This window comes from Tasmannia lanceolata, unplaced genomic scaffold (genome assembly GCF_043159265.1).
Source record: "Tasmannia lanceolata isolate RefF3 unplaced genomic scaffold, GAP_Taslan_0.1 ptg000011l, whole genome shotgun sequence".
In the NCBI taxonomy this organism is placed as follows: Eukaryota; Viridiplantae; Streptophyta; class Magnoliopsida; order Canellales; family Winteraceae; genus Tasmannia; species Tasmannia lanceolata.
In genome coordinates, this window is record NW_027518688.1 from 17,179,414 (window position 1) to 17,206,873 (window position 27,460).

General features: G+C 37.5%; 2 protein-coding genes across 16 annotated transcripts in view; one reads left to right on the forward strand and one right to left on the reverse strand.

Moving 5' to 3' along the window:
* LOC143886508 (uncharacterized) overlaps positions 1-19,845 on the reverse strand; it is a 41,968-nt gene extending 22,123 nt beyond the window's left edge. For 5 of the 11 annotated variants that reach the window (XR_013253854.1, XR_013253848.1, XR_013253857.1 and 2 more), the window contains exon 1: positions 10,995-11,710. The gene's annotated coding sequence lies outside the window, so the exon portion shown is untranslated. Of the gene's footprint in view, positions 1-2,168; positions 3,119-10,994; positions 12,399-19,737 lie in introns of those variants that run through there. The other 6 variants (XR_013253858.1, XR_013253856.1, XR_013253853.1 and 3 more) reach the window with 5 other exon arrangements.
* A 1,352-nt stretch (positions 19,846-21,197) lies between these two features.
* The window catches only part of LOC143886509 (pentatricopeptide repeat-containing protein At4g18975, chloroplastic-like), a 45,824-nt gene continuing 39,561 nt past the window's right edge, over positions 21,198-27,460 (forward strand). For 3 of the 5 annotated variants that reach the window (XM_077390508.1, XM_077390509.1, XM_077390507.1), the window contains exons 1-4: positions 21,201-21,394; positions 22,159-22,180; positions 22,314-22,439; positions 23,148-23,267. In XM_077390508.1, coding sequence (XP_077246623.1) covers positions 21,324-21,394; positions 22,159-22,180; positions 22,314-22,439; positions 23,148-23,267 — 339 coding nt within the window. In that variant the 5' untranslated portion in view covers positions 21,201-21,323. Of the gene's footprint in view, positions 21,395-22,158; positions 22,181-22,313; positions 22,440-23,147; positions 23,268-27,460 lie in introns of all 5 variants that reach the window. The other 2 variants (XM_077390510.1, XM_077390511.1) reach the window with 1 other exon arrangement.

The window sequence follows — 27,460 nt, forward strand, 5'->3', positions numbered from 1 at the left end:
TCATCTAACTGAAATCATACTTCCTAGAAGTTTGCTGATTTTTCTTGACTGGTTTCATTAATCGAATATATGAGTTTCCATTGCATAGATTATAAATCAGCATAATCCAAGGAATCCTCGTAGTCGAATTGGTATTTTCTAATTGTTTCTATTAAAACCAATTCATTCGATATCCAGTTCCCCATTGTCTATCAAATCAGTTGAGCATCTACTCATTCTTTGTTTTCCAAATCCAATTGCATAAACCTATAGGTCACTTAAGTTTTGAATATTTAAGTCAATTGCCATATTTTGCTTACAAATGCTTTTCTATTCTTTCAAACACCATTTCAATCCAAAATAAATTCCTAAATCTAGTTTTCTATCACCATTTTTTCATTTAAAAAAATCTATTTTGCTACCATTATTTCTTTTTTTTAATGACAATTAAATTTTCAAGTGACAATTTTATGAACTAGGCATTGATTCACAATAGATTTAAGAGATATAGTATTCAAGCAGATATGTAATTAGGATCATTTAAAGGGAAATATCCCTTGCCTGGGTTTTATTTTTTATTTTTTTGGTGGGGGGTTGCTGGAACTTCCTATTGATGCCACCATATTGGCAGGAGCTCCTCCTCAGCTGCATTGATGCTTGCCTCAGTGTAGGATTCTTTTGGGTTCAAAAATAAAAGTTCATGTATTGTTGTCGGGGTGATCATCGCGATCGAGAATCTTGTTTTGCACTTCATCCATTATAGGGGTGCAACTCAGGTCAGGTTGGCCCGACCCGAGGAACCCATTTTCCAATCCGAACCTGACCCGAGTTCCAACCCGATGAGGTTCGACCCGACCCGACCCGACCCGAGGAACCCATTTTTCCAACCCGAACCCCACCCGAGCTCAACCCGACTTTTTAAGCTTACTAAAATAAAAAATGTCAGGTTTCACTCGGTTCGGGTTGCCCAAACCCTCATCCCGACCTGACCTTTTTTCGGGTTGAACCCGACCCGAGTTGCACACCTATTGTCCATGTCATAAGCTTCAATTTTGTGAAAATCATAACTTTCGGTACTCTACCCCAGACGCTATATTGTGACATCTAGGATCAGCACTAATAGTTACCTCAACTGCAGATCTGTTCTCCTCATGTTTCAGAGTTCGGTAATTACACAGGGAACCAACATGTTTTTTTTTTAATGATATATTTAAAAATATAGATATTTGGTAGAGGGAACCAACATGTTAACAGCCAGTATTTTCTAATTACTTCGCAGTTTGTACCTAGTGGACAGTAGAGAGCAAAAAATTTGGCAACCATCAAGTACATCTCATGAGTAGCTTTCCCCAAGAAAACACATGCATAAATATCTGTCTTAGCTTTCAAGCATGAGAAGCGTGGCAGGTCCGAGCATAACCAAGGTTGACCTTAAATTAGGACCATCTTCTCCATTTCAATTTCTCCAACAAGGGGCAATGACTACATGCAGAAAGCAATTGGCATCCCTCATCAAACAAGTCCTTTAGACACCATTCAAGAAAGCTTTTTTTTATCAATCTTCAATAATTCTAGATTTCTTAAAATGTATGACCTAAGAATTTGATAGTTTTTAAACTTCGCAGGTATGAAATGACACCCGATTGCTTCCCCTAACAAACGATAGGTATGGGTTATAGCGATCCATTTCTAAGGAGACTTGTAAAGAGACCCATTTCTAAGGAGACTTGTAATGAGAAATTTAGTAGCAAAGAAATGCAGGGTTCCATTGCAAATTTAAGAATTAAATCTGATCAATTCTCATACTATTTGATTTGAATTGTAAAAATTATTTCAACAATATTCCTTCTCAAATTCGACTTGTTAAATTAAAACCTGGTCGTTGAAATCAAAGGTCTAGTTCTTGAATCTTCAATCCCAACCAAAGGACTCAAAAAATAAACCAAATGGGTTTACTTTCTCCTCCCATTCCAGACATTGGAAGAGTGGGGATAAAGATATAAACCCAACCACAAATCACAGGATATGATTTACCACAAGCTAAATAAAATAAAATTAATCTCCAATTGCAAGCATACCAAAATAAGGAAGAAAGAAGTAAATTAGGGCGCAATAAATCTTCTATTTCGCCATTTCAAAAACAAAATCAATCTTCTATTTCACAAATTAATAACAAAGCAAAAACTGAATGAAACACAAAGTATATTATATTCCATCAATCTACTATATCACAAATTAATACACCAACAAGAACTGAATTAATCACAAAGTACATTATTTTCCACAATGAATATCACAGGTTTTTTCTTAAAAAATGGACAATAAATATAACAGGTACTGTCAACAAACATTGAATATCAAACAAAATCACTGATTTCTTGGTCCGTCCTTATCGCCGTCCTGATCCATCAGTTTGTGCTTGTCGACGAGTTTGTTGAGGGCAGATTGAACGGCGTCGTGGCCACCGATGAGCAACCGGGTGATGATCTCTGGGTCAGTCTCAAACCGGGCATCTTCGAATTCTCGGCGGGCATTCTCCCTCAGCACGTCTCTCCACGGGATGCCATAGGCGTCAGGCCAGGAAAAGAATCGGGTGGCTCGGAGGATATCTCGGTAGAGGTTGAGTGCCTCGCGGCGAGTACTAGTGATTCGACGCCGGACCGTGAGCTCATCTTCATCATCTTCCTTCTTTGTAGGGTTCTTGACTATATGGCGTTCCAACAGTTCCTCCACCGTGTCTGGGCCGTTGTGTAGGAAACATCTGTCAATAAAATTTCTGGTGGTGGTAAAGGAAATGGAGATTTTCCGCCATTTCTCCACCTTCATGGCCATCTATCTAGGAATCAGGATTTTCTTTATTAATAGTACGGGTGTTTTGGCGATTTGCAGGACTCAGATCGAACGTTTTGCGTCCAATAAGTTGATCCAGTGAGTAATGAGTCTCTAAAAATGGGATTTGACTAATTCAAGTTCATGTTGGAGAAGGCATCAAAGAAAAAAAAAGTTTGAAAACAAGGAAAAAATCTCTACTCAAAATAAAATTTATTTTTCTTGATTTTTTAGCCACTTCTCATTCTCTCATCACTCATGCATTTTCAAGTCTCTCCTACTCCCACCCTTCTTGTCCCTCTCTCACCACCTGAAAAAATAATATTCCTTGGTAAACATTTCTGGTTGCCAAACATGAACAAAAATATGCATCAAATTCCATCATACAACAATAAAATTAACATCTTACATCTACAATAATGTGAGGGGACATAAAATTAAGCAAAAAAGATCTCACAATTTCAAGCAAACTGCACAGAATGCATTCATTTTTATTTTTTTTGAAATGGCGAGATATATTGATTAAATGGAACCGAGTTGGTCCTCAGACTACAAAGGGAAAAGAGAAAGAAGATAAAAACACATAAGCTATACAAAATACAATTAAGGTGGAAGATCATCAAACCACTCTAAACCCTGCCTGATGACCCCAGACTTGGCTAGTCCATCAGCTTCTTCATTGGCTGATCTTCTAACATTGGCAAAAGAAATTTTCGACCCCGCTACCCAGTCCAAAATCTCCTCAATAAGGCTGAGAAATCTCCAAGGGGGAGGAGCTTTACCCTCAATCCATCTAATAACATTAGAGGAATCCCCTTCCACAACAATTTTATTCAAGACAAGTCTTTCGATGTGAAGGATACCAAAGTATGCTGCTTTTACTTCCGCTTCTGACGAATCTGAAATCCCATTCGGTCTAGAGAACGCCCACTCCACAGCCCCTACATTGTCCCTCATTAGTCCTCCAACACCGGAAGACCCCGGGTTTCCAAAGGATGCACCATCCACATTCAGTTTACTGAAACCCACAGGCGGCGGAACCCACTTCTGAACAATCTTCTGCCTAGTTGACCCTTCCATACAAATGACTTCCCATCTTTCCCACAAATCATAAGCCGACACGAATCTGAACAAAGGAAGACTCTTCGCCCATTGGATAGACATAGCTATAATCCTCTGATAAATACTGAAGGATGAAGTGGCTATGCCCTCGAAAACCCTACCATTTCTTACAGAATGCATTCATTTTGATCCATGTAAATTAAAAAGAAGAGAAAAAAACAGTATTTGTACAGTCCTAAATTATGAGAACTGAGACAATATGTGAATGTAGTTAGAGAAACAAGATTTTCAATGAAAAGTGAAGACAACATCCATCTTGATTCCTGAAAAGTGGAAAAAGTACCCAAGAAGGGGGCACATTTGGCAACCATGAAAAAATATTCTACGGAAAAATAGTGGGGCCATGTGACTTATGAGAGAGAGAGAGAGAGAGAGAGAGGGGGGGGGGGGGGATGGGAGTGAAGCCTCAGAAAAATAGGAAAAAAAAAATCTAATTTGACATAACATATATGTTTTCACTGGTTTTTAGGAATATCTCATGCTCTCCAATCTCCATGCTGTCCACTCTTATCCTCTCAAGGCTCTCTCCCCTCCCTCTTCTGTTCCCATAATCCCATTTCACAATTAGACCCATGATATTCTATGGAGTAATTATTCATGGTCACCAAACATACCCTACATAGTGTCAAATTAAGAGAGAACCGTATAAGAGTAGGGCTAGAAAGGCAAGTTAGCAATCATCAAATATACTTCAGGCATGTTTTGAAACCATGAATTTGTTTTTCCTGAAATCCTTTCCCTTGCAAACTACATTTTCAAGGTTTGGGCAATTTTCCAGGCAAAAACTATTGCAAGTAGAAGTAGAACTCTATATGGTTTTTTCCCAAGAGAGTTTTACGTGAAATTATAGTTACCTAATCACAGTAAAACTATCGTAAAACAACGTCCCGAGTAAAAGTTTTGCATGGCAAACTTTTTCAGTGTAAGGTTTTCCTTTTACGTTGATCCATTGTTTGCAGTAAAAAGAGATCTAAACCAAATACAACGCTCAAATGACCACTAACTTTACAGTGTAAAACTCAAAGATCGCTAAGCCGTCTATTTTTATGAAAATTAAATCAGTGGGCTAGGATGATCTTCTCTAGAAAAATTTTGGGCCGTGGCCTATCCACAATTGGGACTATTTAATGAACAGTCTAGATAGCGCTTATGGATGGGGACCATGAACGGTTTAAATCATGCATATGGGTGAGCCACACTAATTCACTATTCAAGTGGTCCACAAGTCGAATGTTTAATAACTTCAAACTCCAACTCTCAGTTTGCCAACAGTCATCTTCTTTAAATAGAGGCGAGTGGATAGTGTAAAGTAAACATGAAGTGATCATGGCCATACACCAATGATAGGCACCACACACTACTTGGAAGTTGGGGCCAATTTTGTCTCAATAGTATGTTGGGAAATTCTGATCAACCACTATGCACAACAATCCAATCACCAAAGTTGAGAAATAGAAAGAATTTGAAGTTATTATGGGAAGGTGCAAGCTAGATTATGAGCAAAGCAAATCATATAATAAGTGGAAGGGAAATCAAGACAATCAAGACATGCTGGATCAAAAGCAAGATGCATGTCTAAAGTCAGGAACAAGAAAACAATCCGGAGAAAGGATGGCCGTGTTTGTTTAAGATTATGACAACCGGTTGTGAAGGCCAAACCGATTATCAGACTCAAATTTAAATGTAATCTTGAGTCCAATAATAGGTTTGACTCTCACAATCGGTTCTCATAATCTTAAACGAACAGAGCTTTAGGGTCTGACTGGATTGCATGAATATTCAGGAAAAGTTTGGAAAGGAAAATATTTCTAAAATTTACTTTTTTTGCAAACAAAAAAGATAACTTCAACCAATCCTATCCAATTTTTACTTAAGAGGTACCTAAGAGGGACCTTCAATTAATGATAAAATCCCTTTAAATTAATCATAATCATGACATTTCCTTCTAAATTGTGAAAAGGAAAAAAAAATCTAAGAAACAAAGGCAGATTTCACGGAACAGAAGCAGGTCAGACATACCAAACTTAACAATCCCACTGATTTAGGGAATTGAAGAGAAACAGAGTAGAAATTCAATAGTTCACACCAAATCAAACCAAAGCAATGAAAGGAGAGACCAATAGACAAAATAAAATTTTATCAAAAAGCAAAGAAATCTTTTAAGAGAAAGTGACACTCATTCTCATAAAACAGTGAAAAATCAGCAGAAACAACAAATAGGAGTGATAATCCTACTTGACTCCTAAGCATCCTCAACCCTTGTGTTGCGTGCCTAGATGGGTTCCACTTAAGGTAGAATAAATTAGTTTATATTTTGTGGAATTTTCTCTCTAGTTATTTGGTATGGATAGGAGTCTTAGAGATACGGGTTATCTAGATTGGCTTGGGTAGGAGTAATAGAGGAAGTGGTCAAGTGGGTTTTCTATTTATAAATAACATGTAAGTAGTAAGGGTGTAGCATGGGTCGAGCTCAACCTGAACCCGACGGGTTCAACCCGATTTTGGCTCAGGTAGGGTTGGCATTGCCTCAGGTTGGGTTGGGAAAAAATAATCTGATTTAATTTTGGGTTTGGTTAGGGTTGAGACCTTGGCAACCCCACTCCACCCGAACCCGAACCCGAACCCGACCTCCGTCCTCTAATTTTATCATGATTTTCTTAGGGTTATTATTTTTTTTCTTGTATTTTTCTGTTTGGTCCCTAGGTGAACCCGAACCCAGCCCGACCCAAGTTGCACCCCTAGTAAGTAGTCTTTTTGAAATCAATGAAAAAGTTTATCCTGAAAATTGTCTTTTTGGACACAGAGCACTTACCCTTCCCTCCAAAGAAGATCAATCACGTTGCGAACCAATTTGGGTTCGTAACACCTCGCTTCTCTCTAATCCTGAACATTAAACTCATACAAAGCGGCTCTCTCTGAGCCAAACAAACATCCCACAACAGAAACAGAAAATTATAAGCTCTATGCTACTATTGACAACATTTTAGAATATATTGGGCAAGTCCTCAGTATCTCTAAAAGTAAATATGCTGAAATGAATGAGGGGAACTGAGCAACTGGAAGAGTAAAATGAGGATTTCATGGAAGAGAATACCCTGGAGATGCAAGGAATGTGAGAGAGAATGATTGTAAGCCCAAGGGTTCCCCATGGGTTCATTCAATCACCTTGTTTTGATGATTAACAAACGCAAATTGATTAGTCGTTTATGGACTGATCATTTACCTTGAGTGTTGTGCTTTAGACTGGTCCTACACAAGTCAAATCATACTAGCACACACCTTGTTGGCCTATGCTTGAAGATGAACCAAACACAATGGTAAAGGAGCTCGGAACATACTTGGACCAATCACACCTTGGAGGTACCAAGGAGAAGCTCATCATCAACCATCTCAAAGTATTGAACAAACAAAGGAAGATCAATGAAGGCCAAAGCTTGTGGATCAACAACTTTCAAAGGAGCTTGAACCAAATGGTGGCATCATCCTTGGACGGTGTTAAGCAAAGAAGCTCAACCTTGAAGATCCCAAAATAAGCCAAGCACACCATTGAAGATCAAATGAAGATTGGCTCAAGAGAACAAGAGAGTACTTAGAATGGTAGTATATATCACCTTTCTCTCTTGTGTTTTCTCTTATCAAGGCACATCTGTGGACCCCGATCCGAGAGAGGCGGGGGGACGAGCCCCCAGAAAGTCTCTAGATCATTCACGTGAAGGAGAGCTACACCAAGGAACTCTCGAAAGAGTGCCCCTCACAGCATGAGTGGCGATGTAAAGTGAGATACCTCTCGATTCGGGGACTAGCCCGGATTCGAGGCGTACCTTAAACAAAGAAAGAGTCGTCATCCAAGGAAGTAGGCCTTGGATCCCATGCTGTGCTCTGTCGCAACAGATAACCAAAGATACAAAAGGTCCGTGCCTGATGATGAATGGGGAAGGGGTAGGCGCCCCCAATTCGCCCAAGTGCAAGCACCTGGTCTCTTATGCCATTTATTATTAACTTTGAAGAGTTTTGGGCGAAAATCATGCGAAATGGGAACGAATATCCCCGAGATAATGTCTAGCTAATCATGCATGTCTCGGAGATGAATAAGAAGCACACACAAAAGTAATGAAATACATGGCACCTAAGAATAGCTAGGTTATGAGTGTCATGCCTAATTGGTGTCTAAGTTCTGATGGGCAACCACATGAATGTTAAAGCTAAAGGTATAGGGTCCGTACATGAAAGTAAGAAAACACAGCAAAACACACAACACAACACGACTCCACACGACAAACCCTAGACTCTAATGCGATACTTGACTCGGACCAAGATGGCCATCCATCCTGGCTGCACTACGTATCCCGGCCTCGGGAAGAATCAGAGTCAACGTAGTTCGGCGACCTATGCTAAACTACAATGCCTAACCCTCTAGGACCGCTATCCTAAACTCGATCAACTAGACTCGACTAGTTTTTAAAGCTTCTTGCTATTACTTAAGTTCAAGTGAATTGTAATTTTTAGGACTCCCTGTATGTCCTAACTAATACAAACTTTGCCTTAAATTAATGCAGGTGGGCCCTACATCCTATGTGTGACTAGGTTGTGCGTCCTAAGGAAAATCATGGGCTATCTAAGCGCGTTCTAGTCTAGCCATCGGATCGACTAAATGTCTAGCCTACCACGACTCGAGGCCTCATAACTCTAGGGACACTCATACGACCAGATACAGTATATCAACACAATCAGGACAGATTCCTAATTCTAAGACACCCAAACGCCTAGGACAGACTCCTAACTCTATGGGAAGATCTTTTGAAAATGGCTTGCAAGGTTATTTTGAAGAATTTTTGTATTTTTGGAAGGTTTGAGAGGTTTTGAAGCTTATGGAAGTTTTTGAAGTTGTGACTGAACTCGGGATGCCAGTTGCAAGCCCGAGCTGCCTACGTATCCCACAGCTATGGATCAAGTCATCCGTAGTTCGGACCTTTTCTAAACTACGAAGCCTATGAACATGCAAAGACTGACTCTGAAAGATAGAAGGACGGAGTCCTAAACTCTATGAAGGTTGGACAGACTCCTAAACTCTATAAGGGTTGGACAGACTCCTAACTCTATAAAGAGTAGGACAGACTCCAAAACTCTATGAGGGTAGGACAGACTCCTAAACTCTATGAGGGTAGGACAGACTCCTAAACTCTATAAAGCTAGGACAGACTCCTATAACACTATAGAGGTAGGACAGAATCCTAAACTCTATGAAAGGCAGGACCGACCCCTAACTCTATATGACGGTAGGACATACTCCCAACGCTCTACACCTGCAGGACGGACTCCTAACTCACCGAGGGTAGGACAGACTCCTAACTCTTATGACGGTAGGACAGACTCCTAACTCTCCCTAAAGAGGAAGAGACCCCTCAACCTGCGAAAACTCTAAGGCAAGAAGGGAAGGGGTTGGCTCAAGAAGCATTCCGTCATAGCCTCACCTGAAGGAAAGTTCCTGAGAATCGATGGCAAGATCAAATGGTATTGACAATGCCAAAGGACTTATGTTCACTGATGGTTCAAGTTTTCACTCATAAAATGGTCTAGAGAAGGAATAAGAGGAATGTCGTTGAAAGCGCAAGATTTATCTTCAATGGAAGAATTCAATCAATGAATGTCTCAAAACATGGTGAGTCATAGCTATAATTCATTTAAGAATGGCTTGCACCCTCTTACCTTGGACATAGAAATCGCTGGAAGACATGGAAAATTAACTCAAAGTCAAGCAGCTATATATCAACAGATGTCCCAAATGATTGGGGTATGCTGATCCCTATACTCTTTTCTGGACATGAACATCATAATATGAAAGAGGGGTTGAATGAAAACTGGAATCTAAAGATGATGCTTCCTCTCCACTCCTTATTAGCCACGAGCAGCACATGCCAAGATGAGGTAAAATGTAAATCAAAGATTGCTTCACCCCAAATCCTTCAAAGGATCAGAACCGCAATAAAGCCTTGGGAACTTATCCTACTTTTTGCTTCAAAATTGAGGCTAAGAAATCATCAAACTGAAACCGGATCTAAGGGCCAAGCCCCTTTTTTTTTTGAAATGTTAACACTTACTTTTTGTAAGAAACCCAATAATAGAGACCGAGATGATATTGGTCCATAAGATCAAGCATCAAGGAGACCCTAGAGGCTAAAAGAAAAGACATGAGGGGTCCAAAGCAGCCATTAACTTCACTTGGTAATGAGACTCGAAGATTAGGCCCTCCTGCCTCTTGCTCCAAACATACTCATAAAGACAAGAATACATTATGCACTGAAATGAGACCTATGTCTACATCTTCCGTCAACAACTCCAAATACCAGGATCACAATCAAAGAAGAATAAAAATGAAATGGACAGGCACCATGCCCTTCTTTGCTTGCATTTGAGATGTTCACTTTTGTAGACTACAACTTTGCGAGCCACCATCAAATTGAAGGGAAATTCGAAGAGACAAAGCATCCTTTTCTAAACAAAGTAGGACATAACCTTTGATCAAAGGGCCAAAATCATTTTTAGTCTTCTCTCGAATAGAAATTATCAAGGCTAAAGATCATGACAGAAACAGAACTACAACAAAATCACACTCAATATTCATCATTAACAACCGGAGGATCAAAATCACAATTAAAACAAGGATCAAACCCTATCACAATACCATACAAAGACACCTCAAGAATCAAATGTTGAAATTAGGAATTGGAAACAGGGCATTGGGGTCAGCAACCATCCAAATTTGGTTGTGCTGCTATCCTTTCCCACAAGAGATATATAAAAAAAGAAACAAAGGGTTGAAGTAGCATGCCCAAATAAAAACAGCAAGTGCTCTGATACGATTCACCTAATAGATCTAATGATTTATTATTATTTTTTTTTTTTATTCAAGCAATCCAGACCTATATGACCGAACCATTCCAACAAAATACATCTGGACCAGAAGAAGAATTGGGTCAAATGACCAATTTCTTATCAAATCAGCATTTTAGATGCAACTCCACACAGAAATGAACAACAGTAAAGGAGCTAAGGGAATGAATTACCTGAATTTTCAGAGATAGAATCCTTTCCACAAAATCAGCTCCGAGAGACCCTTCTTCTTATTTTTTGTTGAATCGGATGCTAGTGATGACCGGAGATCGTGATGATGCGAGGATGATGTGAGGAGCTTCAAAATTGCAGATGATGGGTTTGATTATTGCACTGTTGGGAATGAAATGGGCTATTGAGGATGGGTTTTTTTAGGAACAAGCTTAGGGAAAAATGACGTGGGTTTGACGGGGGAGGTGGAGTTGGTGGTAGAAGAGGTTGAAATGGAGGTGCGCCCGGAGTTGGGGAGGTTGTGGTGGCTGGTGGAGATGGGGTCGGAGAAGATGATCGGCTTCTCTCCTTTCTCTCCTTCTCTCTCTCTGATTTTCTTCTTTAAAAATGGAGGGTTTGGGTTAATGGGTTTTAGATCTAGGAAATCAAGGAGATGGGTTTAATGGAGGTGGATTTATGAGGCGTGGTGGCTGAAATGGTGCTGCCGGATTCCGGCCGGTGCGTGGTCGGAGGTAGAAGAAGGGAGGTGGAATCAACTCGGGTTCTCAAGTTGGGTGAAGTGGGTTTGGGCATGGCAATGGTGGTGGGGTTCGAAGGTTGAAGATGGCAGTGGTGATGAGGGTTGCCGGAGAAAGGAAGGATGGCCGGCGGCTCCTTCTCCTCCCTCTCTCTGTTTTTTTTCTTCTCACCCAAATGGGTTTTTCTCCTCCCAAGCCCTAGTTCGACCCATATAAAGGGAAATGACAAATCCCCCCCCCCCTTTATCTACTGGACAGCCCTCCTACCTAGTGCATTTGACTACTCTCCTTACCCTATAGGGTGGTCCGAGTAGAGAACAAGGTGAAAATTCCCTTCTCTATACTTGATCCTAATCTTCAGATTTGATCCAAGGGACATTAGGGATTGCTTACAACATGAGCCATATGAGAATTACAAAATCACCCTTATAAAGATAGCAAACCCCCTTTTCGCCTTGAGTAAGGAACATACCAAATTTTGATATTTGCACGACCCAACTTGTCTCTTCTTCTTCCCTTATGATTTTTGGAGGGTGTTTTATAAAATGACAATGATCACCGATGACCCCTTAAACGCCTAAAGAAGATAAGCTATCTAACATGTCATTTGGAGCTTAGGGGTACGACTAGAGGAGTGGTAATACCAAAACTCACAGGCATTTCACAATTTTTGCAAATTTCAGGAACATGGGTACGAGGACCAGGGTCGGCGATTCCAGGGTACAAATGCGATCTTGGGTTTTTCTTGGGTTGTGAAAAATGTTCAATGGGCTAAGCAACAACAATATTTTTCAAAAATTTTGGGTTTATTTCTCACCTCGGGACCTTATTCAACTTTGGGATTTTATTTGAATACGCGAGTTTAGGGCCCGGTCAAAATGGGGTGTCTACAACATCTTAAAACCCCTAAAAATATATTTTTCAAAGAGACTAACACACCCTTTAAGGACTTAAATGGATAAGTGAATGGCCATGGTGGCGTACCAACATGTTGGGACCCATATGGCATTCAGCACAAGAATGAACAAAACAGAGTTCCGAAGCAACAACCTGGACTAGCAACTAAATCCTATCAAAACTTATTTAAAACATTTTCAAATATTTTTGAAAATATTTTTAATAGATAACTCTCATTTTTCTCATATCCGTAGAGTATAAGAACATTGAAATCCGATGAGAACCGAAGAAGATATGAATTTTTCAAATGGGACACTGTTTGCTGGAAATCCAGTCTCGGAACTCTGAGAATTATTCTCGAAGCTCCAAGAAATGATCCAAGTTCTAAAATTAAAAGCCCTGTTTGGTGTCTCGGAACTCCGAGCTCGGAACTCTGAGAATATTCTCGGAACTCCGAGCAATGTATTTGTTAAAAAAAAATAGCCGTTGTGGCCTAACGGCTAGTTGACTGTTTGACCCAAAAATAACCGTTTTGCCCTTGAAACGGTCATATTGAGTTGGGACATTATATATACCCATCTAATGGGTCTAAAACAAGTGATGAACATTGTCCAACTTCAAAAAACCCTAGAAAATCATTTGTGAACTATTTTTGGGTAATTTCTCTCACCAACCTCTTGTGCCTTGATTTGAGAAAATCATTTGAGATTGGTTTAGGCTTAAACTTGTTTATTCTTGAGAGCATCCTTGGAGCTTTAACTTACATTGTAGCCTACATAGAGGCAAAGCTTTTATCTTCTTCTTTATTCGATCGGTGGCAAGGGCATCCGTTGTTTTTAATTCCCGCTTAGAACTCGGCGGAGAAGGAGAGTCATTGTAAAGGTGGAAGGGCATCCTTATTTAATTCCCTTAGATTGTAAAAGCCTTGGAGCCGGGCGTCATGGAGTTCTCAATGGTGAAAATCCTCAAGTACGACCTTGAGAAGAGTGGAGTAAGCCGTTTGCCGAACCACCATAAATCTTTGTGTCACTTGTGTGATTGGTATTTCTCTCACTCCCTCTCACTCTCTTATTTGATTATTTGTGCTTAGAATTGAGTGAGTAGTTAGCATTGATAATCAACCTAAATATCTTAACCTTGCTAACTAGGCTATTAAAATTACCTAATTTAAGTTTGTTAATCAACAAGGGTTTTGAACTTATATTAATTTGTAATATTGTTTAACTTCAACTATTTCAAACTTAATTAAACAAGGGATAAGTCTTGGGTGAAATCTTATGAAAAGTTTTTAAAAGGTAAATGTTTTATAAACATCCTATTCACCCCCCCTCTAGGTTGCCAAACCAAGTCACTACTTGGATTTCAATTGGTATCAAAGCTTGGGCTCTTGATTAAGACCCTAACCGGTTAAGAGTTAAAAGATCAATTTTTTTGGCAACTTAAAAGATGGGATCTAGACTACCTATTTTGGATGGTTCGGATTATGGATCATGGTTGATCCATATGAAGACATACTTAAAAGGTCTAGATAAAGATATGGTAAAGATAATTGAAAATTGATTTATTTAAAATGCTAAATCTAAAGGATTAAATGAATATAATAAACAATTATTTTTACTAAATACAAAAGCCCTAATTGCAACATATTGTGCATTACCACCACATATTTATGAGAATGTATCCTCATGTACTAATGCTAAAGAGATTTTAAACAGACTTGAAAAATCTAGTCAAAGTGAAATCCTATGCTTAAATAGAATAATTGAGATACCTAATGAAATTTTTTTGAAAAATATTGATTCCATATTTGAAGAACTACATTGTGCTTTTCAAGATTTAAATAAGAAACTTGAGGATCAACTAGCTAAGAATTCAAACTTGAAAAATAATTTAGCTAGTATTCACAAGGAGTTTAGGTCACTAGAAATAGACCATGCACATCTTAGTGAAGAAAATAAAATGTTTAAAAATAATTTTATCGAACTAAGTGAAACCATTACATCACTAAGATAAGAACATCAACTCCTTAAAGAAGAAGATAAAATCAAGAATTCCTCATCTCTTGAAACAAATAACTTCAAAATGGAAATCAATGATTTGAAAATCAAGAATGAGAAACTTGAGTTGGAAAATTACAAACTACAAGAAAGTGTAAAACATAATTGCCATCATGACCATTATTGTAGATCATCATGTCAATCCCGTCCATCTACCTACTCATATATGTCTTGTGATTTTTGTGGTAAATTTGGACATTACAAATCTAAATGCATGTTTAGATTTGTAACAAATAGTAAGTTTGTTTGGGTTAGAACATATACATCAACTAGAACAAACTTGCTTCGAACCAACATGGTTTGGGTTCCAAAATCCCCTACTTGAATCACATCATATGATTAGTAGATTAGGGGATGTGCTTAAATGTTAGATCATTTTAAAATGTTCTTTGGATACCATATGCTATTCTTGTTTGATTCACATGTATCCATGTTTGTACTTTAATGAGAAATCATTTTGTTATAATTCAAAGTCTTTATGCTTGAAACTTAGTTTTTGCAAGACTTTGATATCTTGCACTAAAATATTATATCTATTGGAAAAGGTTCCCTGGATATTTTATTTTTGATATCTAGTTGATATGTGCTTCATGATCACATCATTTATGACGAAACAACCTATAGATACAATATACTTATATTGTTTGCCTTGTATGTATCTATATGTATTTTTGCTAAGTGCACACACTATGACTTAAATCTTATCGTACTTAGAATATGTCATTCATCTACATGACAACCACAATAGAGCATTCAATGTGAAAATCATAAATTGATCCTTATAGAATATACAACAACATCTCTTGCTCATGTGTTCAAATTAAAGCTTCAAGTAAATCTTTAAAATTTGAACCCGTTTTGGTAGTTGCTAGGAGTTAGGTTAATTGATCACATCATTCTAGAAAAACCAAAAGAAAAGAAACCTATAGGTTTAAAGACTTGAACTTAAATGAAATTATTTTTGGCAATCAAATAGTATTTGAGCAAAAATTGAGAAAATGCCAAAGTACTATTCTTTGAACTTTATTTGGACAAACATGGCACTTGCTAGACAATTGAGTATTTAATTGTTTTAAATACTATGTCTAAGAATTCACTTCAAATCCCTTCTTAGACAACTTTTTGTGCCCTAGGTGAACGAACATGCACGTAGTTGTCCTATCAAACCCATTCTATTTCATGCTTAATGATTTTCATCAAATGTTATAAGAATCATAGATGGGTCAAATCTTGTGTATTTTCAAAAAGAACTTTGATTGGATATCTTTTCATGACTTGGATGAACCTTAAAATGTATAGGTAATGTTATATGTATTTTATTCAAATAGTCATGAAAGTTCATGTTGGAATGTATGTATCCACCATTTTATCATGTGATATATATATATATACTCTAAAATCCTTGGATCATTCCCTAGGAACACAAAAGGATATAATATGTAAGGAAGTTGAAAATATCCCTAGATTCAATGTATGACTTGAAATGAAATCATCATAGGAATCTAGAATCATATTTGGGCATTTACTCACTTGAGGAAAATTGAAATTCACTATGGTGGTTGTATACATTAGATTGTGATAGGAACATGTGTCTCGCACACATTTTGAGTTTTCAATAGGGCTTATGCACCTTGTGCCTAATGCCTTGTCATTTTACATGTGGTTGTGGATGTAGATGTAATGTTTGGACCATGCACATTATGTGGCATGCCCTTTGTGTCCAAACATGGTAGATTCTCCATGGAAACCTTAATGATCATATCTTTCTCATAAGGTATACTCTCACCTTCATGAATCATGGATGTCTCTTTAAGACATGGTATTTTATTGACCATTCCCACTATGTCTTAGTCCTATAGAATTAAACTCAAATTGGTATATACATATTCTATAGTTATCACCACTTGTTTGATAATATCTACACGTATGAGATGTTAAACCTTAATCTTAAAAGTCACTCAATTGGTGCCCTTAGCCTTCTTAGATTATAAGAGGGAGATGGTACATTCACATTAATTAAAATATCTAACAAATTGGCCTTGTGCCAACATCTCAAACATGAATATGTATACATTTATATGTGATCTCCCTAGCTAGTTATGTATGTTACATATGTAGGGAAGTAAAGCCTGAATTTGAAAAATATTATATCACATTTAGGGGGAGCATGAGCCAAAGATTGAAAATCTTCTGTGCTATGCTTGTTTATTATGATGAGCTAGACTATGACTATCATTTTATCATGATAAATCGATACTTTGAGAGTAAGTGTCATTGTAGCCCAAGGGTTGAGTCTAACATGTCATCTTTTGAAAAATATATCCAAAAATCTTTGGAATCTATGCAAGGACATCCCTTTGGATTCATGCATTGCATGATTCATTTTCAAAAGGGGAGCTTAAAGGTAAATTTGTCCTTAGTTACTTATCATATGATTCCTAATGTGGTTATCACCTCACATATGATAAGTATACCCATTTGGAGCATGATTGCTTCATATGGGTTGTTCGGGCTTGTCTTGTGCTTTTATGTGTGTTTTTTAGTTTAAGACAAGAAGCCCATAGCCTAGGTCTTAGTGCCATATTCTTCTAGGCTTTTTAACTTATCTTGGATAGTCTAATATGATATAATCTATTCCACGAATGAGTTTTTGTGGCCAAGTATTCCATTGTCATATCTTTGGCCTATTGTGTCATGTTATGCCTTGTTTCATAGGTTTATATAAGGCCAATGACAAATACCAAAAGGGAGAGCTAATCTTTGTTATCTCTATGTTTATATGGGTCATTGTGAGATGCTCACATTGTCCATTCAAACACATCCCCTCTAATTGTGCTAAAAATTGCATATCTTCTAAAAAATAAAATAAAAATGAGAAGCTTAAATGAACAATCTTTTTAAACAAGAGCTAAAAATTGCACATCTTTCTAGATATGCATTTATAGAAGTAAATCAAACTTATTTTCTTTCATGATAAGTAAAATATAAGTTTTTAACTTGCTAATTTATTATTATATTACGGGTCATAGGGTAAATTTATATTGGATTTATATATATACTAAGATATACCTTAAAAATTTGCACTAAAATTGGAATGTCTCTTTGTTTTTCTAACATAGGCCTGATTTATCTTAGTCGATTCGTTTCCTATGTTGATATGGTCTTATCATGCCAATATACTTTGGATTATACTTTGATTTTAATTGGTAACTCATGATAAGTTGTTAGGGGGAGCATCATATTCTCATTATATATCTTGATGCTTTGTGTAATTGTGCTTAAATGCTTAATCATTTATTTTTGCTAATGCCAAAAGGGGGAGAATTTGTACAATTGATTAGATCCATTATCATATGCATTCTTGTAATATAACTTGTTAAATATAACTCATGCATATGTTGAGGGGGAGTAGTAATGATTAAATTGTCTATCTAATCCTCATAAGAGGTTCCTCCTACCTATCTAATCAATTTGGTTTGTCATCATCAAAAAGGGGGAGATTGTAAGCCCAAGGGTTCCCCATGGGTTCATTCAATCACCTTATTTTGATGATTAACAAATGCAAATTGATTAGTCGTTTATGGACTGATCATTTGCCTTGACTGTTGTGCTTTAGACTGGTCCTACACAAGTCAAATCATACTAGCACACACCTTGTTGGCCTATGCTTGAAGATGAACCAAGCACAACGGCAAAGGAGCTCGGAATCAAGACATGCTGGATCAAAAGCAAGATGCATGTCTAAAGTCAGGAACAAGAAAACAATCCGAAGAAAGGATGGCCGTGTTTGTTTAAGATTATGACAACCGGTTGTGAAGGCCAAACCGATTATCAGACTCAAATTTAAATGTAATCTTGAGTCCAATAATAGGTTTGACTCTCACAATCGGTTCTCATAATCTTAAACGAACAGGGCTTTAGGGTCTGACTGGATTGCAGGAATATTCAGGAAAAGTTTGGAAAGGAAAATATTTCTAAAATTTCCTACTTTTTTGCAAACAAAAAAGATAACTTCAACCAATCCTATCCAATTTTTACTTAAGAGGGACCTTCAATTAATGATAAAATCCCTTTAAATTAATCATAATCATGACATTTCCTTCTAAATTGTGAAAAGAAAAGAAAAATCTAAGAAACAAAGGCAGATTTCACGGAACAGAAGCAGGTCAGACATACCAAACTTGACAATCCCACTTATTTAGGGAATTGAAGAGAAACAGAGTAGAAATTCAATAGTTCACACCAAATCAAACCAAAGCAATGAAAGGAGAGAACAATAGACAAATTTTTTTTTATCAAAAAGCAAAGAAATCTTTTAAGAGAAAGTGACACTCATTCTCATAAAACAGTGAAAAATCAGCAGAAACAACAAATAGGAGTGAAAATCCTACTTAACTCCTAAGCATCCTCAACCCTTGTGTTGCGTGCCTAGATGGGTTCCACTTAAGGTAGAATAAATTAGTTTATATTTTGTGGAATTTTCTCTCTTGTTATTTGGTATGGATAGAAGTCTTAGAGATACGGGTTATCTAGATTGGCTTGGGTAGGAGTAATAGAGGAAGTGGTCAAGTGGGTTTTCTATTTATAAATAACATGTAAGTAGTAAGGGTGTAGCATGGGTCGAGCTCAACCTGAACCCAACGGGTTCAACCCGATTTTGGCTCGGGTAGGGTTGGCATTTCCTCAGGTTGGGTTGGGAAAAAACAATATGATTTAATTTTGGCTTTGGTTAGGGTTGAGGCCTTGGCAACCCCACTCCACCCGAACCCGAACCCGACCTCTGTCCTCTAATTTTATCATGATTTTCTTAGGGTTATTATTATTTTTCTGTTTGGTCCCTAGGTGAACCCGAACCCAGCCCGACCCAAGTTGCACCCCTAGTAAGTAGTCGTTTTGAAATCAATGAAAAAGTTTATCCTGAAAATTGTCTTTTTGGACACAGAGGACTGACCCTTCCCTCCAAAGAAGATCAATCACGTTGCGAACCAATTTGGGTTCGTAACACCTCGGTTCTCTCTAATCCTGAACATTAAACTCATACAAAGCGGCTCTCCCTGAGCCAACAAATATCCCACAACAGAAACAAAAAATTATAAGCTCTATGCTACTATTGACATTTTAGAATATATTGGGCAGGTCATCAGTATCTCTAAAACTAAATATGCTGAAATGAAAGAGGGGAACTGAGCAACTGGAAGAGTAAAATGAGGATTTCATGGAAGAGAATACCCTGGAGATGCAAGGAATGAGAGAGAGATTGATGAAATCCGTACCTTGGGGGGGCTGGAATCTGAAAGAGCAGCGGAGAGTTTTGAGCTTCCGTTGTGGCCTTTCCTTTTGGCGATCAAATGAGTCTCTGTCTTTCTCTATTTATAGATTAAATGGGGAGAGGAAAGAGTCGAGAGTGGGAGAGGGACGAGCAATGAAGAGCAATTGTGGGCCTGTGATCTCACAAAAGAAGGGGAGCGATAGAGCGTCAAGAAACCCTAACATGAGAGGAAGATCTCACCCAGAGAGCTTCCAAAGAGAGTCACGAGACAAGGGTTAAAGAAAAACGGGAAGGGAAAAAGAACATGAGCTGGGTCGTAAATGTTTGTGTTACGGTCCTGAGCAGTGGGGGGGGGGTGCGTGGGTGTAAATAGAGGCGAGTGGATAGTGTAAAGTAAACATGAAGTGATCATGGCCATACACCAATGATATGCACCACACACTACTTGGAAGTTGGGGCCAATTTTGTCTCAATAGTATGTTGGGAAATTCTGATCAACCACTATGCACAACAATCCAATCACCAAAGTTGAGAAATAGAAAGAATTTGAAGTTATTATGGGAAGGTGCAAGCTAGATTATGAGCAAAGCAAATCATATAATAAGTGGAAGGGAAATCAAGACAATCAAGACATGCTGGATCAAAAGCAAGATGCATGTCTAAAGCCAGGAACAAGAAAACAATCCGGAGAAAGGATGGCCGTGTTTGTTTAAGATTATGACAACCGGTTGTGAAGGCCAAACCGATTATCAGACTCAAATTTAAATGTAATCTTGAGTCCAATAATAGGTTTGACTCTCACAATCGGTTCTCATAATCTTAAACGAACAAGGCTTTAGGGTCTGACTGGATTGCAGGAATATTCAGGAAAAGTTTGGAAAGGAAAATATTTCTAAAATTTCCTACTTTTTTTTGCAAACAAAAAAGATAACTTCAACCAATCCTATCCAATTTTTACTTAAGAGGTACTTAAGAGGGACCTTCAATTAATGATAAAATCCCTTTAAATTAATCATAATCATGACATTTGCTTCTAAATTGTGAAAAGAAAAGAAAAATCTAAGAAACAAAGGAAGATTTTACAGAACAGAAGCAGGTCAGACATACCAAACTTGACAATCCCACTTATTTAGGGAATTGAAGAGAAACATAAGTAGAAATTCAATAGTTCACACCAAATCAAACCAAAGCAATGAAAGGAGAGAACAATAGACAAAATATTGTTCCTCGTTGACAATTCTTGTATTTTGGTGTCACCCATTGGCAATTTTTCCTTTTGAAAAGTATTGGAAACACAATAGGACGATCCATACCATCCATTTGATGGGTCACAATGTAAATAAATCTTCCCACAAAATCATTTTCATATGATGATTCTAGCCCTTGATCTAGAGAGGAACTGCATACCATCATGTAAACCAATTATAGCCGTGCAATACTCTTTAGTTTTTACGGGGCTTATACCAAGCGGACCACATAGGGTTTAGAGTTTAGAGAGAGACGAACTAAAGAGATTCACGCATTCACTCCCTTTCTTGTCAAAATCCAAAAACCCTTGTTCGACTATCTTTTAGAGCAGAGAAGCGGGCAATGGCCTCTCGACTTTCTACTCGATTTCTTCGCCTCGCATCAAACTCTCCCACCGTTGTCAACAGCTTAGGGTCCCTCCTTTTCATTTCTCTCTCCATAGCTTCATTATATTTATGGCTTTATCGAAGGATTCAGTGTCTTAAATTTTTATTCAACTCATTTTAACGTACTGAATATTTAGCTCCACTGTTATTGAATTCCTCTGTTCCTTTTTAGATTACTGCATCTAAAAGACAGTTTTCTTTTTCCAGAAGTTAAATTGTTCAGGCCCTGTTTAAATTGCTGGAATTTTGTGGAAAAGTTTGCAATCCAAACAGGGCCTAATGGAAAAAGGCTCAGATTTGGGTGTCTATGACATGCTATTTTACGCTTAATATGCACAAGTGGTTCATAGTTGATAACATTCTGCATGTTAAAATCCTAGAATATGATCCTGATCCTACGGAAAACGCTTTTCAAACTCGCATGAATCCAACCTGATGAAAATCATTCAATTCACTCAGGAAATGGAGCACTTTATAGGGTTTCATGATGATAGCAAATGATTATGATGATTAGCAACTTTAATAATCTCTGATGGAGAGTATGTTGAACTACCAGTTTTGCTAGTTTGGGAACTAGTAAACGGGGCCTCGATGTTAAGGCCTGATCAAGTCAGCTAAATTTTATTTTTCCAATCTTTAGTGTTGTTTCTTAGTGATAGAACCAACTAAATCTTCTTTTTTTCTCTTCCATATTTCAATGTTTTATTTTAGTAAAATTGTTATTATTGTTATGCATCTATAAAAAATCATTTTTATTATGTATCTAAATATGAATTTGTTGTCTTTGTCAGGAATTGGAGCTCGAAAATGAAGGTGTTTTGTTATTCTATTGCGTTTGTTCATGCACTTTTTCGAGTTTCTTGACGATTTACAAGGAATATCTTTGCAAAATGGGTCATTCCATTTCATTTGCAAAGATTTGATTCCGACACTTCTGGTTGTACAGGTCAATCAAGTCACTCAGCCCTGCAGCAGTTACTCTTCTAGAGCGACCGGAGATCAAACTTACGATTCTGATTCCAAAAGTGTCGTGCAGAACAGATGTGATTCTAGTGGAATGGCATCACCAGAGGTTCGGCCTGATTAAAGAAAAGACTGTGTGTGCTCTATAATATGTGCATTAATAGTTTGTTTATAGTCAACATTGATCAATCTGAAACCTTTTGTAAGTTAAGGTGCTGTTAGTAGATTTCTTTGGCGGTGATAAACATTTGAAACAACTCGGCCTGGAAAGTCTTATCAGCTCAAATCTCTGTATCCCTTATTATCCATGCTCTTTGCAGCAGAAAACTTCCACCCGTGGTGCCTATGTTTCAATTGTATTTTACTCACATTTCCAATAATTACAAAAAAAAATGGAAATTTTGCAAAATAAAATAAAATAAAGGGAAATGATATCAGCACAACCATGTTTTGATATTTTCACTAACTCATCTTGCCTTTTAGTATTTAAAGAGCTGTCAAAGGCTATTACAGTTCCCAAAAAGCTTAAACAATCCAATTAAAAAAGAAAAGACAAGCTGGGTCTCTGAAATTATTAAAACATGGTTGTGCTGATATCAGTTCCCACAAATAAAAGTACTTTGAAATTTTGCAAAAAAATAAATATTACTATAATATCAAATTATTTTATGAGAAATGCTAAAAATTATATTGATTGTGAGACTTTCAAAATTATTGCATTTTTCTTGGAAATTGCAAAAAGCATGGCATGATTTTGAAAATCATCAATAATTTTCAATATTCTTCTAACTTTTTAACCAAGCAAATATACTTCTAGGTTCCACATGTTTATCAAGATACGGATCGGTATCGAAAGAGCAACATGGTAGGCTCACGCAATCATAGAATCGGGGAGAATGTTCCAAGGAGGGCTAAAATCCACTTTCTTGTTGACACGGTAAGTACCAGGGCATGTCTCTAAATGTTCTTTTTGTTCTATGGCATATGTAAAGAAGAAATAAGATGACAAAGCAGCTGAGTCTTTTATTAAGATTTCATCTTTTTCTATTAGGAAATTATTCGAACTAGATTAACTTAGTCTCAAGTAGGCATTGTGTTCATAGATGATGGATTTTTTCATTTGCTGTTATCACTAATTTGTTCATATGCTGCTTTGAGTGTAATATATGATGATATTTTCTCTTTATATTGTTATCATTGAAGTGGCCAACATTTTCTTCAGATTGGTGGATAAGCTGGAACTAACCGAAAACTAAATGTCCATCCATAGGTCCAAACCTATGTTGCATCGGTACGGATAAGAGTGTTGGAATCCGACTCGGGTATCAAGTGTCAGATTCGGCAAACGTAAAAAAGAATGATTCGTGGATTCGCCAATATATTTAAATCAATCCTCAAATTTCTTTTTACATAAGAATATGATTATAACAAGTAATATATTGAAAATTTTAACAGGCTGAGTAGATATAAATATATAGTGCTTTATTTCCATTTATGAAACTTACTATTAGGATGGATAAAACTCAGAACTTGCAATAATTTTTAAGTTGTGGTAGTAGTTTTTAGAAAAAAAAACTGATGAAAGAGATCTAGAAGTGTCTCAAAGAATCTTGAACTATTGGAATCCGAGACGTCTCCGACACGGATTCTTCACCCATTTAGAAGAAGAATCCACGTGACATGGGTCCAAACACTAGGCATGCTGACTCAGGACGAATATATGGAAGGGAGGACTCTAGGTAAGGTCAAATGGATCTGAGTTGGGTTGTAATCTAGACCGTGATAGGGAATTGGTTACAAGGTTTTAAATCTCGGTTTCGGTACGAAATTTCGGACGAAATCTTTTAAAAATTTCACCGAAATTTTCGAAATTTCACCGAAATTTAATACTTCACCGAAACGTTTCACCGAAATTTCCGAAACGTTTCGGCGAAGTTTGGTACTTTTCCGATTCACCTTGAATTTCGTTTCGTTTTCCACCGAAACCGAAATATTTCAGCCGAAACGAAACGTTTCGGCCGAAATTTAAAACCATGATTGGTTACAAGGTTTTGGTATAGAAGGATGTAGGTTTCGGGATATGTATGAGATTGTTTAAAGAGTTTAGAATAGTGATATAGACTGGTTTAAAGTTTTATAGGTCCTGCAGCTCAAGAAATAAATTTTTTGTTGTACAGTTTTAGGAAAAAGGTTGCAACAAGTTTTGGGACCAGGATAAGGTTTTTTATGTGGATTGTAACAGGTTTAGGAAAATTTGGGGTTAAATCTGGTTCAGGAATAAGATGCAGGAAAATTTTACAGGGTTTTAACAGTTGTAACAGATTTGTCAAAAGGGTAAAGATATATGCAAAAATCAGTAACCCAAATCAATCACTCAATCTGTTGTATATCTTGAATGAAATCGGTAGCATAATTGTAATGAAAATTTTGTAATAGATCGGTGATAAATCTATCACCAGATTATAACAGACAGGGTTTCAAGGGTCAAAGGATAGTTCAATAGTTCTTGGTCTGATCTATGAAGTTTGTTAGTTTCTGTGTGGATCAAGAGTTCCAAAGGTAATCAATAATCTAAAGGGAAGGGTTATGTGTAGATCTGCTTGCAGATTTGCAGAGAAAAGTTTTTGTGGACAATTGGAATGACTTCAGGGCTTTGGTTCTTCAAAGTTGGGATGGTGATTGTAGTTGGAGGTTTATGGAAATAAATAAAGTAGGTAAAGAAAGATAGAATTATGGAGAAAAGTAGAAGAAGAAGAAGAAGAAAGAACTGAAAAGGTTTAGGGACAGAAAAAAATCTAGAATCACACCAGGGGTCTCCTAGGCATCACACTTAGGAAAAACCAAAGAAATCCGTGCAATAGCATCACACCATAGGCTCGACCATGAGGACCTCAGCCACTATCATAAAGTTAGAAAATCACCTCCACACATAAGGTTTAAAGCTTCATCTTTTTTTTGTCATTCATTCACCCACAAACAGTGAATGTTTCTCTTTTTTAAGAGATAGAAGGTTTTGATAGTTACATAATTACCCGGGGCCCTCTATTTAAAAGGGGGACCGACATATGGCAATGCGTGGTTATGGTAGGACATAATTAACTAGCGCTCTCTATCTTAAAGAGAGAATGGCACATGGCAATGGGAGGTTCTTGTAGTTACATAACTTTCTGGGACTCTCTTTAAAAGAGCGATTGACACATGGCAATGGTTAGTTATGGTAGATTTAACTACCTATGGTTCTCTTTTTTAACGAGAGGCTGACACATGACCCCCTGTAATTGTCTCAATACAATGTCAGAAACTTAAAATGCAGTAAAATAAAAAAAATGAAGTACAAACTAACATATGCAACACTGACAAACTAACATAATGCACGCATAGGAGTTACGGCATAAAAAAACGTTGCACTGTATGGTGTCCTAGTAGTAGCCTAGCACAAACTAACTAAAAATCTAACTATATCTGAAACTTTGCATAATCTGTGCTGTGGAGTCCGAATCTATCTCGATCAAAGCTAGGAAATCCGTCATCGAACCAAATGGAGCTGATATGTCATGATCAGTGTTTAAAAACGAGGATGTGACGTGGAACGCGGCCAAGAAAAACCTTGTTGACTCGGCACGGACGCCGCCAAGAATGCAAACACAACTCGGGAGAGTCATAGGAGTTTTTATTGACTCTGTAGGGCAAAACGCGGAATGCGGATGTGGTGCAATGCGGAACGCGGCCAAGAAAAAACCTTGTTGACTCGGGCGAGTTCCTTGTCGTGTCAACGAGTTTTTAAATACTGGTCATGATAGTGACTTTCTACCTAGTTGTTCTCATAATATCTGCTAGCAAAAAAGGCACGTGATGATGTGCGCTACAACGCTGAAGTAACCCGTGCCATACTTGTAGGAAATGCGTGAACGACCTTGAACAAAATGGTACATGTGGGCTTGGCTTTATATATGTCCATATTACAATTTTACTATGGGGTGAGTGGGTTGGCTGGTCTACTCCTTCACCCCCAACTTAGGAAATCAATTTTGAGACAACCCCTTAATATGTTGGAGGCTTTATACATACATACATACATATATATATATATATATATATATATATATATATATATATATATATATATGTATATGATGCGTATTGTAGGCCCAATAAGTGGCATATTTGCCCATTAGAATTTTAAGGATTTTTATTTCCATGTTTTAGTCTTTAGGGATTTTATTTTTCATGTTATTTTATTTCCATGTTATTTAATTGCCTATATATAGGCCTCTTGTATTAAGGTTTTTAGAGATTTTGATGATGAATGAATGAATTGAGAACAGAGATTCTCCCCTATCCCTCTTCTTCTTCCCTTTATTCTCCTCTTCATTCCTAGTGGATTCTAGGGTTCTTCTTCTCTTATTCTTCTATTTCTCTCCTCTAATTTCTTCTCTCTTCTTTCCTAGTGGATTCTAGGGTTGGTCTCTCCTTCCCTCCTTCTATTCTTCTTCTCTTCCCCTTATTCTTCTCTTTTCAACTCTATCTTCTATTTTCCCCCATGGATCACATCAAATTGGTATCAAAGCAAAAGATCCCAGCTCTATCTCTCCCTGTTTTTTTTTCTTTCTGGTTTTTTTTTCGAAGGGGGGGGGGGGGGGGCAGAATTAGTCTCACTTAATTGGAAGTGGTGCCCAAGGTAAGAATGGGGGTAAGAGTAGAGTGACTTAAGGTGGGGGGGTGCCTAAAGAAAAAAAAGGGGGGTAGAAATATAAGGTATTCAATGATTAACAGGGGGTGTCCAGGGAACAAAAGGGGGGGTTATCGTATGGAATAGCTTACCTTAGCAAGTGACTTTGGCAACTTATCTTTTTCTTTGCCTTTGTGAAACTTGCCATCGACAGAGTTGACAGAGCACAGCCGCGAGTTAGAGGTGAGTGTCCTGACCGATGAGCCATTACCGGAGATAGATGATCGAGAGCACATTGTGGAGGATTGCCATATCTTTGAGTAGATTGCAGGACTTTGTGTTGACACAGAGGAGATATTGGTAGATATTATTCATGTGGATATGGTAATGCCTATGGATGTTACATCCAGCACAGGCGAGATCACTTGCATGTTTCAGCAAATCATTGGATTGATTGGGAT